This window comes from Vipera berus, assembly GCF_964194415.1.
Source record: "Vipera berus genome assembly, chromosome: 6".
Taxonomy (NCBI): Eukaryota; Metazoa; Chordata; class Lepidosauria; order Squamata; family Viperidae; genus Vipera; species Vipera berus.
In genome coordinates, this window is record NC_138208.1 from 89,096,144 (window position 1) to 89,112,673 (window position 16,530).

Sequence of the window (16,530 nt, forward strand, 5' to 3'; positions counted from 1 at the left end):
GCACCGGCCCCTGGAGTCGGAAACGACTAGCACGCATGTGCGGGGGAACCTTTACCTTTACCTTTAATGTACAAATTAAAATAAAATTAAATTAATAGCCCCCAAACAGTTTAAAATTTAAAAACCATTAAAACCCCTCAGTCCAGGCCGGCTAAGTCAAATAGCCAAGTTTTTAGGTCCCGGCGAAACGAGCGAAGGGTCGGGGGCGATCCGGAGTTCCACAGGCAGCTGATTCCATAGGGCAGGCGCGCCCGCAGAGAACGCCCTCCCCCTGGGGATCGCCCACCGGCACGCCCTGACCGGTGGGACCCTGAGGAGGCCCTCCCTGTGGGAGCGCACAGGACGATGGGAAGTGGGTGCTGGCAGCAGGTGCTCCCTAAGATAATCCGGACCCATGCCATGTAGGGCTTTATAGGTCATCACCAGCACCTTAGGTAACATCATCAGTGTTAGAAGGGAGTGGAAAGGAGGAGGAGGAGAAGGAATGGGGAGGAAGGAAGGAAGGAGGGAAGAGGAGGAGAAGAAATGTGGGGTCCTTGGCGCTCTCTGAGCTTGGTCGTTTCCTTGCAGATGTTTCATGACCCAACTAGGTTACATCATCAGTGTTAGATGGGGGTTGAGTTTGTGGAGAGGAGGAGGAGGAGAAAGATGGCAATTTCCTTGGTGCTCTCTGATTATTTAGTTGCAGATGTTTCATGACCCAACTAGGGAACATTATCAGTGCTAGAAGGGAGGGGGGGTTTGTGGAGGAGGAGGAGGAGGGAGGACTATGGGGCCCTCGGAGCTCTCTCAGCTAGGTGGTTTCCTTGCAGACGTTTCGTGACCCAACTAGGTAACATCATCAGTGCCGGAAGGAAGGGGGGGGACTTTGCTCTCTGTTTTTTATATACAACCTTGTCTAGCAGTGATGACGTTACTTAGTTGGGTCATGAAAACGTCTGCAAGGAAACCATCAAGCCCAGACCCCTTACTCGCACCCCTAACAAAGTCTGCTCCATCTTCAGCACGGCATCTTGCAGAGCGATCCGAACGGTTAGCGAGACAGAGGTGCCCAACAGCCAGGATTTCTACTCTTGCCGCAGCTAAGCAGATGGAAGAACATTTTTTTTTCCTTTTCGTCCCACTCCTAAAGTTTTTAATAACCTCTTCTCTTGGCTGAACCTTTGCAAATCCCAATGGAAGAGCCGGGTGTTTTCCAGATGGTGGGAAATAAACTCTGGAGCACTTCAGGGCTTTGAACTCATTAACCTAAGCAGGCAGGCTGCCAGGTTTTCCTCCCCCCAAAATTCAAGGAAGCTCCTTGGGAGACCAAGCTCGCTCTTTCCCTTACAGATATCCATGAGGACAGCAGCTCAAGTTTTTGACGGATGTTTTGCCAGCCTAACTGTTAATTTGATTAGGGGTGGCCTTTCCCGGGCACAGAAGCCAGCGTATCCAGATGGAAAACTCAGCAGGATATTTTTTTAAAAAATGGGACAATTTAGGAAAGGCGTTTACTTCTGCAGCCAAGCTGAATAAGCAGGCCGGTTGGGGAGGCAAACGCAACCGAATCAATTTGATTTTAGAAGAATCTTGCGGGACAGCTACGCGGGCGTGGAGCAGCAAATAACTCCCCACATTTCTTTTTAAAAAAAAAGAATCGTAAATTAACAAACATTGTTAGGAGGAAAGATGCTTGTTTAGTATATTGTTCTCTTTTTACACCCAGTTACTTTAGCCCACCCTACCCCGATCCAGCATCAAGACGGACTGCAAATCCGTGGTTTCCGGAAATTTAACCAATTGCTCGAGCTTTCCTAATACTGAAGCTGTTACCTAGCTAGGTCATGAAACGTCTTCAGGAAAGCAATGAAACCCAGGGAGCAACAAGGACGTCCACAGTTCAACCCTGAGCTAGGAATATTCTGAAAGATGATACTTTTCCTCGACTTATGGTCACAATTTAGCCTCCAAGGTTGGGGACCCAGGTTGGGGACTCCCAGGTTGGGGACCCCTGATGTAAACCATCATAAATATATGCCAAGTGCCAGAGATGCTGGCTGAGGAATTCTGGGAGTTGAAGTCCACGAGTCATAAAAGGGCCAAGTTTGAAGACCCCCTGACCTATAGAATAGAATGGCAGAGCTGGAAGGGACCTTGGAGGTCTTAGTCCAACCCCCGCTTAGGCAGGAAACCCTGTGCCTTTTGAGACAAAGGGTTGTCCAAGGTTACCTATATTACAGCCTGAATCCATACCATGCATTCCTGCTATTTCTCAGGACGTCTCTTAATCTAACGTGGCCTACCTCCCAAGGTTGGCCACACAGAGCGCGATTGGTAAACAGCAGCCTTTACATGCGGGGCAGGGAAATCAATCAGAGTAGAGTTGGAAGGGACCTCAGAGGTCTTCTAGTCCAGCCCCCTGCTCAAGCAGGAGACCCTAGACCATTTCAGACAAGGCCGCCCAGAGATCTTCCATCAGGATGTCTCTGCTCCAGGTGATGGCTCATATCAGCGTACTTGTTTTTTCAACCGGGCCTTTTTAAGAGACGGGGACTTCAACTCCCAGAATTCCCCAGCAAGCACTTGGCTCAGTGTCCTGTAGAAAAGCTGGATGGGGAATTCTGGGAGTTGAAGTCCACCTCCCTCTTAAGGTGCCCCAGGTTGGGGGGGGGTGGGGGTGGAAAACCAGTACCAAATAGGGAAAACCGAAGCTGCCTAAAGCAAAGGTCTTCAAACTTGGCCCTTTGATGACTTGTGGACTTCAACTCCCAGAATTCCTCAGCCAGGCACGCTGGGAGTTGAAGTCTACAAGTCCTCAAAGGGCCAAACTTGAAGACCCCCCCCTGGTCATCGAGGAGTTGAAACGGGCAAGAAAAGCCATTTAAAAACAGCAGCAAAGGCTGCAGCCGGGCCGGACTACGCTTCCCGTCGCGCCCCGCGCGCGGCGACGTAACCTGCCTGCTTTGCGCGCGTTGGAGGAGGCGGCGGCCACGTCACGCCGCGCCGGCAGGCCCCGCCCATTGGCTCCCTCGGCGTCGCCGGGCAACGGGCCGTCAACAAGATGGCGGCGCTCCTCCCTTCAAGCGGCGCCTGAAGCGCAACGTTGCCCGCCCGAGGCGCGGAGATGCCGCGGACGCCTCGGTCGCCGCGCTCGCGGTCTCCGTCGCCGCTGTCGTCGCAGCCCAGCGTGCAGTCGCAGAGCAGCCAGTCGTGGCGCGACACCAGCCGCGCCTCCCTGGAGGACCGCATGGCGCTGACGCGGTCCTGGGTGGCGGCGCCCTCCGTCACCTTCTCGCTCGTCCGCGCCCAGCCGGACCGGCGTCTCCCGCGGGGGACGGAGGAGGAGCAGCCGCAGGAGGAGGAGGAGGAAGAGGAGGAGGAGGAGGAGGAGTCCAGCGAGTCGGAGCCCGAGCTGGAGCCCATGGAGGAGGTGCGGGCGCGGGGTCCCCCCTGGAGGGCGCTGCTATTAGGGGACTTACGGGAGGGGATGGTTTTGTGTGTGTGAGGGGGTGGTGGTGGTGGAAATAGGGGAAGCAGGGGGCTCTTGCTAAGGGATTTGTAGTGTATGGGGAGGGCTCCCCTATACGGAGCATTACGGTAGCGGGGAGGGGGCTCGCACGAGACTTAACGGAGGTGGGGCTGGGGGCTTTGGGGAAGGCGTGTCTACGCGGGGCATTACGGTACCCTGGGTGGGGCTCCTATTAGGCAACATACGGGAGGGCTGGTGGAGAAGGAGCCCGTGAGACCGGGCCTTAAGGAAATGGGAGGAGGGGGCTCTTGAGGAGGCTGGCGGGAGGGGCTTTGGGAAAGGCGCCCCTCCCTAAAGGCGGCATGGCGGGAATTGGGGAGGGGGCTCCCATTAGGAGATTTACGGGAGAGAGCTGGCTGAGAAGGAGCCCCTATACTGGAAATTGGGGAGGGGGGCCTCTTAGGAGATATACGGGAGGAGCTGCGGTGGGGAAGGGGGAAGGGACCATGGGAAAGGCGTGCCGGGCATTATGGGGAAGGGGGCTTATTAGGCGATTTACGGGAGGGGCTCGGAGGCTTAGGGGGAGGCGTGTCTGCACGAGGCATTACGGTGTCGGGGAGGGGGCTGCTATTAGGAGATTTACGAGAAGGAGACCCCCCTACACGGGTCATTACGGTAATTGGGAGGGGGCTCTTGAGGAGGCTTGCGGGGGGGGGAGCTTTTGGAAAGGTGCTTCTATCTACATGAAGCATTAAGAGAATTGGGGGGGCTCTTATTAGGAGATTTACGGGAGGGGCTTTTGGAAGGGCACCTCTATGCGGGACATTACGGGAGTTAGGGAGGGGGCTCCCATTAGGAGATTTACGGGAGAGAGCTGGTGGAAAAGGAGCCCCTATACTGGAAATTGGGGAGGGGGGCCTCTTAGGAGATATACGGGAGGAGCTGCGGTGGGGAAGGGGGAAAGGACCATGGGAAAGGCGTGCCGGGCATTATGGGGAAGGGGGCTTATTAGGCGATTTACGGGAGGGGCTCGGAGGCTTAGGGGGAGGCGTGTCTGCACGAGGCATTACGGTGTCGGGGAGGGGGCTGCTATTAGGAGATTTACGAGAAGGAGACCCCCCTACACGGGTCATTACGGTAATTGGGAGGGGGCTCTTGAGGAGGCTTGCGGGGGGGGGAGCTTTTGGAAAGGTGCTTCTATCTACATGAAGCATTAAGAGAATTGGGGGGGGCTCTTATTAGGAGATTTACGGGAGGGGCTTTTGGAAGGGCACCTCTATGCGGGACATTACGGGAGTTGGGGAGGGGGCTCCCATTAAGAGACTTACGGGAGAGAGCTGGTGGAAAAGGAGCCCCTATACTGGAAATTGGGGAGGGGGGCCTCTTAGGAGATATACGGGAGGAGCTGCGGTGGGGAAGGGGGAAAGGACCATGGGAAAGGCGTGCCGGGCATTATGGGGAAGGGGGCTTATTAGGCGATTTACGGGAGGGGCTCGGAGGCTTAGGGGGAGGCGTGTCTGCACGAGGCATTACGGTGTCAAGGAGGGGGCTGCTATTAGGAGATTTACGAGAAGGAGCCCCCCTACACAGGACATTACGGTAATTGGGAGGGGCTCTTGAGGAAGCTTGGGGGGGCTTTTGGAAAGGTGCTTCTTTCTACATGAAGCATTAAGAGAATTGGGGGGGCTCTTATTAGGAGATTTACGGGAGGGGCTTTTGGAAGGGCACCTCTATGCGGGACATTACGGGAGTTGGGGAGGGGGCTCCCATTAGGAGATTTACGGGAGAGAGCTGGTTGAGAAGGAGCCCCTATACTGGAAATTGGGGAGGGGGGGCTCTTAGGAGATATACGGGAGGAGCTGCGGTGGGGAAGGGGGAAGGGACCATGGGAAAGGCGTGCCGGGCATTATGGGGAAGGGGGCTTATTAGGCGATTTACGGGAGGGGCTCGGAGGCTTAGGGGGAGGCGTGTCTGCACGAGGCATTACAGTGTCGGGGAGGGGGCTGCTATTAGGAGATTTACGAGAAGGAGATCCCCCCTACACGCGGCATTACGGTAATTGGGAGGGGGCTCTTGAGGCTTGCGGGGGGGGGGAGAGCTTTTGGAAAGGTGCTTCTATCTACATGAAGCATTAAGAGAATTGGGGGTGCTCTTATTAGGAGATTTACGGGAGGGGCTTTTGGAAGGGCACCTCTATGCGGGACATTACGGGAGTTGGGGAGGGGGCTCCCATTAGGAGAGATCCAGGGGAGGCTGAGGGGGAATTGGGTGGGCTCGCCTAAACGGGGCCTTACGACATTGGGGAGGGGGCTCTTAGGAGATTTACGGAGACTATGGGAAAGAGGTGCCTGCAGCGGACATTACAGGAAAGCGGGTTTATTAGGAGATTTACGGGAGGGGCTCGGAGAGTTAGGGAAGGTGTGTCTGCACAAGGCATTACAGCAGGGGTCTTCAAACTTGGCCCTTTTATGAGTTGTGGACTTCAACTCCCAGAATTCCTCAGCCAGCATGCCTGGCTGAGGAATTCTGGGTGTTGAAGTCCACAACTCATAAAAGGGCCAAGTTTGAAGACCCCTACATTACAGTATCAGGTAGGGGGCTCCTATTAGGAGATTTACGGTAGGGCAGTCAAGAAGGGACCCTTACAAGAAGCATTATGGAAATTGGGGTGGGGGCTTTTATTAGGAGATTTATGGGAGGGCCTTGGCTTTGCAGAAGGCTCGCCTATAAGGGCATTACGGTATTGGGGAGGGGGTTATTAGACTTACCAGAGAGGCTGGGGGCGCCCATGGGGTCATGATGGTATTGGGGAGGGGGCTCCCACTAGGAGATTTACGGGAGGGCAGTCCAGAAGGGACCCTTACAAGAAGCATTGTGGAAATTGGGCATTTTTCAATGGCCTTGTAACTTTGAACAGTCACTAAATGAACTGCCGTTAGTCGAGGACTAGCTGTGTATCCTTGATATACCCAGGAAGAGTTAGTTCAAAAACATAACAAAATAATTTTTAAAAAACAGCCTTTCCTGTCAAATTGCAGTAGCCCTAGGCTAGAAAAAGTAAAGATTTCTTCCTTGCTCTGATCCTTACCACACACTTAAGCCAGCCTGCTCTAGCAAAGTCTAAATTTTTCAATTTTCCACCATCCTTAATAATAATAATAGGAAGAAGAAGAGGGGGAGGGGGAGGAGGAGGAGGAGGAGGAAGAAGAGGAGAAGAAGAAAGAAGAAGAAGAAGAAAAAAGTAGTAGTAGTAGTAATAGTGCCAGTGCCTTAGGTGCAATCCCACATCATGTCACTTTGGGTCTATGGGTGACGTGCACAGAGTCACATGACTGTGAGATGGGCAGCATATAAATTTAATTAATAATAGTAATAGTAATAGACGCCTTGGGTGCAATCCCAAAACAGCAGGAGCACCACTTGGACACCATTGGCATTGACAAATTCGCCATCAGTCAATTACAAAAGGCGGCCTTACTAGGAACTTGCTTCCATCCTGTGACGAGATCTGTAATACCATCCAACATCCACATCTGCCTATCCCAGATCCTTGGTAAGGATTCGATAGGTAGACAAAAATGCCAAAATAATAATAATAATAATAATAATAATAATAATAATAATAATAATAATAATAATAATAATAATAATAATAATAATAATAATAATAATATAATCTGTAATAGCATCAAACATCCACATCTGCCTATCCCAGATCCTTGGTAAGGACTCGATAGGTAGACAATGCCATAATAATAATAATAATAATAATAATAATAATAATAATAATAATAATAATAATAATAATAATAATAATAATAATAATAATAATAATAAAAATATCTGTAATAGAATCAAACATCCACATATGCCTACCCCAGGTCCTTGGTAAGGACTCGTTAGGTAGACAAAAATGCCAAATTCAGTCTGAACATCTGGCTGACTGTGTGATGATTAATAATAATAATAATAATAATAATAATAATAATAATAATAATAATAATAATAATAATAATAATACCCAAGAGAAAAGACTGCTGTCTACCGGGTATGCCTCACCAAGCTGCAATCTTGCATTTGAATTATTCCAGCTCTTTGTCAGGACCCACCTCAATCCCCATCTTAGGAAATAAGAACTCTTGGATGCAAGTTTAGTCCAAAAAGGAAAATGTTTACTAGGATGGAATCGATTGTGGCAATACAAGACTGGATCTAACAGAGTTACATTTCAATCCTATATAAAGCATTCCCATTTCAGCCCCCCCTCCCCTCATCCATTTGGTCAGGCTCCCATCATTTACTTAGGTGTCAGGCCCTTCCGTGGGAAAGGGAACTCTCCTTGTGTTTATTGTTATTGCTTCTTCCTTTTCAGTTGTAAATGGAGATGCGATCCAGATCTCTCTCTCCCCCTCTCTCCCCCAGATCAAACGCTTCCCTGGTGTTTGAAGATAGCCTGTTTCAATCTAAGTAACCATCCTCTCCCCCCCCCTCGGAGAGATGGCATAATCCCCAGAATAAGCACAATATTCTACCTATACATTTATGAAATGTGATATAAATGGATTCTGACACTCTTCCTCTGTTTCCCTTTGTCTCTCGCATGCGCGCAGGAGGTGTTTGACGGCGTGTTGAGGGAAAATGAAGTTGCCGAAGCCCTCCACACCTTGGGGCGGTCCGCCTCTGGCACAGAGCGCGTCTACCTTCACCTGTCGCTTTCGGTGAGTTTAGGAAGACTTTGTCCCCAACATTCCCACCTCTCCCAGTCCTGTGAAAAGAAGGATATCTGACAGTGCCCTTTGGATGGAGTTCTTCATCGTATGTTGGCTATTTAAGTCCCCAAGTGCCTCAACTCCAATCTTCTTGCACACCGTTAATCTTGGAGAACGTGGACTTCAACTCCCAGAATTCCCCAGCCAGCATGAACGGGGCTAGAGGGTTCACTTTCAGGTCAGAGAGCAAGACTCAGGTTTTAGGACTTCGTGGTCCAACTCTGGTTGGACTTGATGCCTTCTAGAGAAGTTTGAATATAACTCAACGTAGAACTTGACTCGTTTCTCAACCTTGGCAACATTAAGACGTCTGGACTTCAAGTCCCAGAATTCCCTAGCCAGACATGTTTAATTACTTTGAGATTCCAAGGACCCCTCAGTCCTCCTTCTCCTCCTCCTCCTCCTCCTCCTCCTCCCTCTGATGATGTTTCCTGCCTGGGTCATGAAATGTCTGTAAGAAAATAACCAACCTTAGAGAGCACCAAGGTTTCCACAGTCGTAGTCGTCGTCGTCGTCCTCCTCCTCCTCCTCCTCCTCCCTTCTAGCACTGATGATATTTCCTAAATATCTGCAAGAAAGCACCAAGCACTCCCCCACTTCAAATACTACAAATACTCTCTTCTGTGTGTATCCAATTTGTTGGTTGATTTGCTTCTGTATAATCTCAAATACAGCAACAAATCTGAACAAATTGAAATAATGGAGAACGTTAGGGGAGGCACCGGGTGCCACCCAGCCAGAACGTCCTACACTGCACCAGCGATGTTGCAGGAGACGGAGAGAACTTCTTTTTTAACCCTAATGGGTTCCAGCTTAAACCCTAGGCGGGGATCCTCAACCTTGGCGACTTTAAGATTCGTGGACTTCAACTTCCAGAATTCTTCAGCCAGCCAACTTTGCTGGCTGAGGAATTCTGGGAGTTGTAGTTCACGAGTCTTAAAGTCGCCAAGATTGAGGATCCCTGCCTTAGCGCGCTTAGAGGTGGGTCATTGAAACACTGAAGGAGCCGTCCGTTCATTCAGAGGTCTGTCCCCTGAAAGCAGGATCTTGAACTCGATGGGTGAGTCACCACGCACTCAGGCAGAAGTCCTCCAGGTCATCTTTAGAATGGAGAATAGAACTGGAAGGGACCTTGGAGGTCTTCTAGTCCAGCCCCCCGCTCAAGCAGGAGAACCTATACCGTCTCAGACAGGTGACTGTCTAGCCTTTTCTTTAAAACCTCCAGTGATGGAGCACCCCACGATTTCTGGTGGCAAGCTTTTTCCCCTGGTTAATTGTCCTCACTGTCAGGAAGTTTCTCCTTAATTCCAGGTCGCTTCTCTCCTTGATCAGTTTCCATCCATTGTTTTCTCGTCCTGCCCTCTGGTGCTTTGGATAACAACGTGACCCCCTCCTCTTTGTGGCAGCCCCTCAAATACTGGAACGCTGCTATCACGTCTCCCCTATTTCTTCTTTTCTTTAGACTGGCCAAACCCAAGTCCCGCAGCCGTTCTTCATACGTTTTAGCCTCCAGGCCTTGGATCCTCTTTGTTGCTCTTCTCTGCACTTTTTCCAAACTCTTGATCTCTTTTCTGTGATATGGGGACCAGAATTGGCTGCAGTATTCCAGGTGTGGCCACACTAGGGTTTTACAAAGCAGGTACTAATGCTTTGCGTGATCTTGATTCTGTGCCTCTGTTTATGCAGCCCAGGATTGTATTGGCTTTTTTGGCTGCTGCCGCACACAGCTGGCTCATAGTCAAGTGATCGTCCACTAGGACTCCGAGGCCCATCTCACAGTTGCTGCTTTTTAAGCCAGGTCTACTAGAAGGACCGTCTGACTCAACTCTCCCTTTTTTTTTTTCCTTCCCACAGAATCACCTTTTGACAGACATCAGAATTCTGGACAAATACATCCACCTGGAGAAGCTCGATCTTTCCTACAATAAAATCCACGGTACGTGAGAGCTCCACGGCGGTCAACCCTCTTAGGAGGTGGTCAACCCCTCAGCCTTACATGCAGTTCGTTCAGTCACCCGTTCGAAGTTACGACGGCGAAAAGGGACTTTGTGACCGTTTTTCAGACTTAACGACCGCTGTGGCATTTCTCCCCCCCCCAGGGTCACGTGATGAAAAATCCGGATGCTGGGCAATTGGTTTGTATTTATGACGGTTTTGCAGTAATCCCGGGTGTGTGTGTCAGGCTGTCCCCTTTTGCAACCTTCTGACGAGAAAAGCCAGTGGGGGGCACGCTGTATTCGCTTAACAACAACAACTTAACAACAAATGGCAGTGATTCAACTTAAGAGTTGCGGCGAGGAAGGTCGTAACCTGGGGCAAAACGCCCTTAGCGAATCTCTCGCTTTGGGGCTCCGTTGTGGGTTCAAATCTGGGGCCCCGGCGTGGCCGTAAGTCAAGGACTGCCTGTGCAGAATAGCTTAGCAACGTACACGCAGCATTCAAGGCCCTTCGCATCGAATGCTAGAATTCGAATTCTCCTTTTATGTCCCTCGTCTCAATTTTCCTTCTTTTTTTTTAGATCTCTCCTGCGTCAGTCACATGCCTTACCTGTTGGAACTGGATGTCTCCCATAATGCACTAACCACCTATTTTGACTTCAGACCACCCAGGAATCTCCAGGTGAGTTGCAAAGAGTAGCTCTGCCCATGAGGTCTGAATCCCACACACCCTTTTGCAATTAGCTGCCCGGCCGAACTGCCTCCTTCAAGCCATCTAAAAAGCAGGGGTCCTCCCGCTTGGCCGCTTGAAGACTGGCGGACTTCAACTCCCAGAATTCCCCAGCCACCCATGCATGGCTGGCTGGGGAATTCTGGAAGTTGAAGTCCACCAGTCTTAAAGTGGCCAGGTTGGAGGACCCCTGATCTTAAAAGGTAAAAAAAATGCAGCTTGGGGTCTCTTTCGTAGAGATCGAGTTGCATTTATATTTGCCGTGGCTGAGGGGGAATGTTCACATTTATTAGAGTTTCCACGCCCCATTTCGTAGCCTCTTTTTTTTGTAATAAAACACAACATTGACAGTTTCCTTATCTCGAGTACCTCCTCGGTTTTTGAGGCGTCTTTATAGAAATTTGTAGAATTCGTTCATTTGTGTGTGTTGTTTTTTCGTTCGTTCTTTTTTCCCCCAAATTATCCTGAATTGGGTGGAGGATGGTGGGTGGCTGGGCTTGGGTAGAAGATAGCAGTAAAATATTTGTAGCTCAGGGTTGAACTGGGAGTGGGGGGGGGTCCTTGGGGCTCTCTGAGCTTGGTGGTTTTCTGGCAGACGTTTCCTGACCCAATTGGGTCATGACAATGCTAGAAGGGAAAGGGAGTTGCAGAGAGGAGGAAGAGAAGCTGAAGGAGAAGGACTGTGGAGACCTTGGTGCTCTCTGAGCTTGGAGGAGGAGGAAAGACTGTGGGTCCTTGGTCCTCTCTGAACTTGATAGTTTTCTTGCAGACATTTCATGACCCAAGTAGGGAACATCATCAATGCTAGAAGAGACAAGGGTGTGCAGAGAGGAGAAGGAGGAAGAGGAGGAGGGCTGTGGGGTCCTTGGTGCTCTCTGAGCTTGGTGGTTTTCGTGCACACATTTCATGACCCAACTAGGTAACATCATCAGTGCTAGAAGTGGTGGGGGTTTATAGAGAAGAGGAGGAGGAGGAGGAGGAGGAGGAGGAGGAGGAGGAGGAGGAGGAGGAGGAGGAAAAAAGTACTGTGGGGTCCTTGGTGCTCTCTGAGTGTGGTGGTTTTCTTGCAGACATTTCGTGACCCAACTAGGTAACATCATCAGTGCTAGAAGAGAGTAGAGTTTGCTCCCAGTTTATGTACAAGTGGCTTGCCCTGTCATTGTTGGCGGGAGCAGTCTTGGTAACTCTTTGGTTGAGTTGTTTACTGTTAGCTTGTTTGGCAGTTCCTTGACTGGGGTACTGTTTACTTCTTAACTCTTGGTCTAGTGTTAATCCTGGTATTAAACTCTGCTTATCTCAGCGCTGATTGCTGGCCAGCTGGTGGAGGGGTGCTTTGGCCCTTTGGTTTCCTTTTTAGCATTTCGACTGTCTCTCTTGAACGGTAGGTAGACGTTGTTTAACTCGGTGTGCCTGCTGATGGCTGTTTTGTCTGAGGGCCAGGCTTCCATGAATTCTCTAGGGATTTCGGACTTGGCTGGGTCTAGGGCAGGAGTAGGCAACCTTGGCTCTTTTATGACTCGTGGACTTCAACTCCCAGAATTCCTCAGCCAGCATGGGGTAATTATGGCCCCTTCATGGCTTGTGGACTTCAACTCCCAGAATTCCTGAGCCAGCATGGGGGAACTATGGCCCCCTCATGACTCGTGGACTTCAACTCCCAGAATTCCTGAGCCACCGTGGCTCAGCCTGGAAACCTCTCCCTTTCCCCTCAGCATCAGCCAGGAATTCTGGGAGTTGAAGTCCACGAGTCACAAAAGAGCCAAGGTTGCCAACCCCTGGTCTAGGATGCTCACAGTTTCTGAACTGAAACTATGGCGAAGTCTGTCCGTGTGTTGCACAACTAGCGGAGTGTTCCTCATCTGTTCTGAGTGGTAGTTAGTGCTCACAGCTAGGCTGGGTGGCAGTCTAGGACATCTTCATGTATTCTCCGGGTTGTTGTTTTTTTGTTCTCTTTCCAGGTGGCTAATTTTTCCTACAACGATATTTCAGAAATGCAAGACCTTTCCAATTACCAGTGCCTCAAAAAGCTCATCCTGGACAGTATCCTTTGGTGTAGGGTTTGGGGTGTGTGTGTCAAATGGTGCATTTAGAACAGAGCAGAGAATTGCCCTTTGGGAATCCAGTAGGTTCCCCATCCCAACCACCTTTTTAAATAGAAGATCTTTTTATTAAAAATAAAATAAAATAAACGAATTCGGAAGGTTGTAAGGCAAAAACCACCCCGGGCTTTTTAATTGCAGCAATGAGCTTTGTAGTCATTCTGATAGGACGGAGGCTTAATTTGCCTTCCCGTCTGCCGGATATTTTGGGACCGGTCAAACCTACTATGACGGTCATTTTGTGAACAGCTCCTTCGTAGAATATAGAATAGAATTCTTTATTGGCCCAGTGTGGTTGGACACCCAAGGAATTTGTTTCCGCTGCATTAAGCTCTCAGCGTACAGATAAGTAATAGTGATCATCATGATCATGTACAACTTGAAAATACATTCATCATAAATCGTGAAATACAACTCATCATAAATCACAAGATGTAACACTTAGTGACGTTCATAGAGTACCAGCTAAGCAAACAGCATAAATCATACCAGGGTACAACCCCCCCCCCCAATATAAATTGTAAGATACAAGCAGCAAAGTTATAGTCATAAGAAGATAAGGATAGGTAATAGGAAAGATGAGTATCATAGTAAAACAGCTTTACTAGTATTTTGACAGTATTGTAGGAGTTGTTAAGCAGAGAGACAGGATGGGGAAAGAAACTCCTTATGTCTAGTCGTTCTGGTGTGCAATGCCCCATGTAGCAGGGGTCTTCAAACTTTGCCCTTTTATGACTCGTGGACTTCAACTCCCAGAATTCCTCAGCCACCTGGAGGTTTATCTGTGACCTCAGTGGTGCTTTTCCAACTGGACTTTCTTGGCTTTCCTTTGAAGACATTTCACTTCTCATTCCAGAAGCTTCTTCAGCTCTGACTGGGTGGTGGGGAATGGAAGGATATATACCTGTGTACCCTGTACACCGCCCTGAGTCCTTTGGGAGAAGGGAAGTATAGAAATTATTATTATTATTATTATTATTATTATTATTATTATTATTATTATTATTATTATTATTATTATTATTATTATTATTATTATTATTATTATTAACTCCTTGGACACAGCCGGTCATTTGCATTCTTCTAGAGGGTCGTTGAGGCCACTTGGAGGTTTATCTATGTCCTCAGGGTCACCTGAGTGGTGCAAATGGGTGTGGAGCTGCTGAAAGGGTTGGAACACCCATTTGCACCACTCGGGTGACCCTGAGGACACAGACAAACCTCCAAGTGGCCTCAACGGCCCTCTAAAAGAATGCAAATGACCAGCCATCTGCAAGGAGTATAAATCCTTCCATTCCCCCCAGCATCCAGTCAGAGCTGAAGAAGCTTCTTGGATGAGAAGCGAAACACCTTTATGGAAAAAAACAAAGTCTTGTTGCTCCTGAAAAAGCACCTGTGGGATGTCCTACCTCTTCCCTCAATAACAGCCCGCTTGTTGTGTATATTGCGTGCCAGGGGACGGCGAAGGATTGACGCAGATTTCCTCCCAATTGTCTTCAGACTGGGACCGATCCTTCGCTAACGGGTCCCTTGGAAACACGATTCTGCCTCCGGAGCAGAGAGCCCATATCTTGGGAGAAATTCTCCTGGCTTAAATAGGCTTTCTTCTTTCTTTCTTTCTTTCTTTCTTTCTTTCTTTCTTTCTTTCTTTCTTTCTTTCTTTCTTTCTTTCTTTCTTTCTTTCTTTCTTTCTCCGTATCTTGGGAGAAATTCTCCTGGCTTAAATAGGCTTTCAGATTTCTTTCTTCTTTCTTTCTTTCTTTCTTTCTTTCTTTCTTTCTTTCTTTCTTTCTTTCTTTCTTTCTTTCTTTCTTTCTTTCTTTCTTTCTTTCTTCCTTATTTATTTATTTATTTATTTATTCTTTCTTTTAACTGATTTCATTTGAGCGGCTTCCTTTTTTTCAAACAAAATAATAACATATGAGCACTTGAAGGGGGATAATTTATCATATCCCTCCCCCACACACACTCAAAAAAAAAAAGGCTTATGCACAGTGAAGTCAGTAAACAGAGATTTGGAAACTAACCCTGTTTTTAATTTCAAGATGTGGAATATTAAAAAATATTCTTCATCTGTGGCTTCCCCCGGGGATTCCTGAGTCAGTTGCTCAAGACTAATGGGATACCAGTAAGTTGCCAAAATACCTCAGCCTTGCTTGGCTACCATCAACATTAAGCCTCCTCTCCCACCCCACCCACCCCTTCCTCTAATTGACGAGATGAAAGCAATAAGGCACGTGGCTGCCAAGTTTTCACTCTTGACATTTGGAGGTGAAGAAGCATATTGAATGAGAAGCAAAATGTTTTAAGGGATAAACCAAAAACCAAGAAAGTCCCGTTGCCTTTTGGAAAAGCACCTTCGGGACAAATGGGGAAGTAGCCGGAGAAAATCTCCACGGTCACCTTCTGCTCCACACACATCACCCGTCTAGAAGAGCGGACAATTTCCAAGAACTTTCTCTTGGTTCTGCTTTTCCAGAGTTGTCTAGGCCTCTTTGATTTTGGACCACTTTTAAGGAAGGAGCCCTCACTAAGAAGAAGAAGCAGCTTTACGAGGAGGGGACCAGTTCCCAGTCGGTCCCTCAAGTCCGTGGAGCTTTTCTCCCCAGTCCTTCAGCTGGGCCTAGGATTTGGTCTCCTTCTAGGTTGCCCTTTCATCTCTTAATTCTGTGCAGATAACAACATCACGGAGATACAAGGTCTGGAGAAATGCCACAACCTGACCTACCTGAGCTTGGCAAATAACAAAATCAAAGCAATTACCGGCTTGAAAAAATTGCCCATCAAAACTCTCTGCCTGGTGAGCCTGTGTGTGTTTCCTGAGATGACGTCTTTCCCAACATAATATGTTGGTTTGTTGTAGAGAATGATTGGGGGGGAGACTTTGAAGCCCTACATCAGAGGTGGAGAACGATGGCCCTTTGATGGCTGGAGGGCCCCTTTATGACTTGTGGACTTCAACTCCCAGAATTCCTGAGCCAACATGGGGCCATTGATCTCCACCCCTTCCCTACATTTTAAGAATCTGGGTTTATTCTCAGTTAATTGAAAGACAACCATCACACCTGGACAATATGGGATGGGAGGTAATTCCACCCTCAGTTTTGCAGCGTAGGTAGTCCTCGACTTAATATTTACTTTACTGACCGTTCAAAGTTACAAGGACCCGGGAAAAGTGACTTAGCCATTTTTCACGCTTAACAACCATTGCAACATCCCCTATGGCTACATGATTAAAATTCAGACGCTTGGCAACTGTTTCGTATTTATGACGGTTGCAGTGTCTCCGGGGTCATGAGATTCCCTTTTGCGGCCTTCCGACCAGGGGAAGCCAGATTCACTTAACAACCGTGTGACCAACTGGAGTGATTCACTTAACAGTGGTGGCGAGGAAGTTCGTAAACGTTTGGAGCCGAACTCTCTGGACAAATTTCTCGCTGCAGCTGTTAAACGAGTCACAGGGTTCTTAAGTGAATCTGGCTTCCCCCATTGACTGCTGGTCGGGAGGTCGTTCAAAAGGGATTGCGTGACCCCGGGGACACGG

General features: G+C 48.8%; 1 protein-coding gene across 1 annotated transcript in view; it reads left to right on the forward strand.

Annotated features, from left to right (window-relative positions):
• The first annotated feature begins 3,372 nt into the window (after positions 1-3,372).
• LRGUK (leucine rich repeats and guanylate kinase domain containing) overlaps positions 3,373-16,530 on the forward strand; it is a 41,637-nt gene continuing 28,479 nt past the window's right edge. The window contains exons 1-6 of the mRNA XM_081331756.1: positions 3,373-3,412; positions 8,065-8,169; positions 10,075-10,156; positions 10,739-10,839; positions 12,846-12,927; positions 15,662-15,786. Coding sequence (XP_081187882.1) covers positions 3,404-3,412; positions 8,065-8,169; positions 10,075-10,156; positions 10,739-10,839; positions 12,846-12,927; positions 15,662-15,786 — 504 coding nt within the window. The 5' untranslated portion in view covers positions 3,373-3,403. The remainder of the gene's footprint in view (positions 3,413-8,064; positions 8,170-10,074; positions 10,157-10,738; positions 10,840-12,845; positions 12,928-15,661; positions 15,787-16,530) is intronic.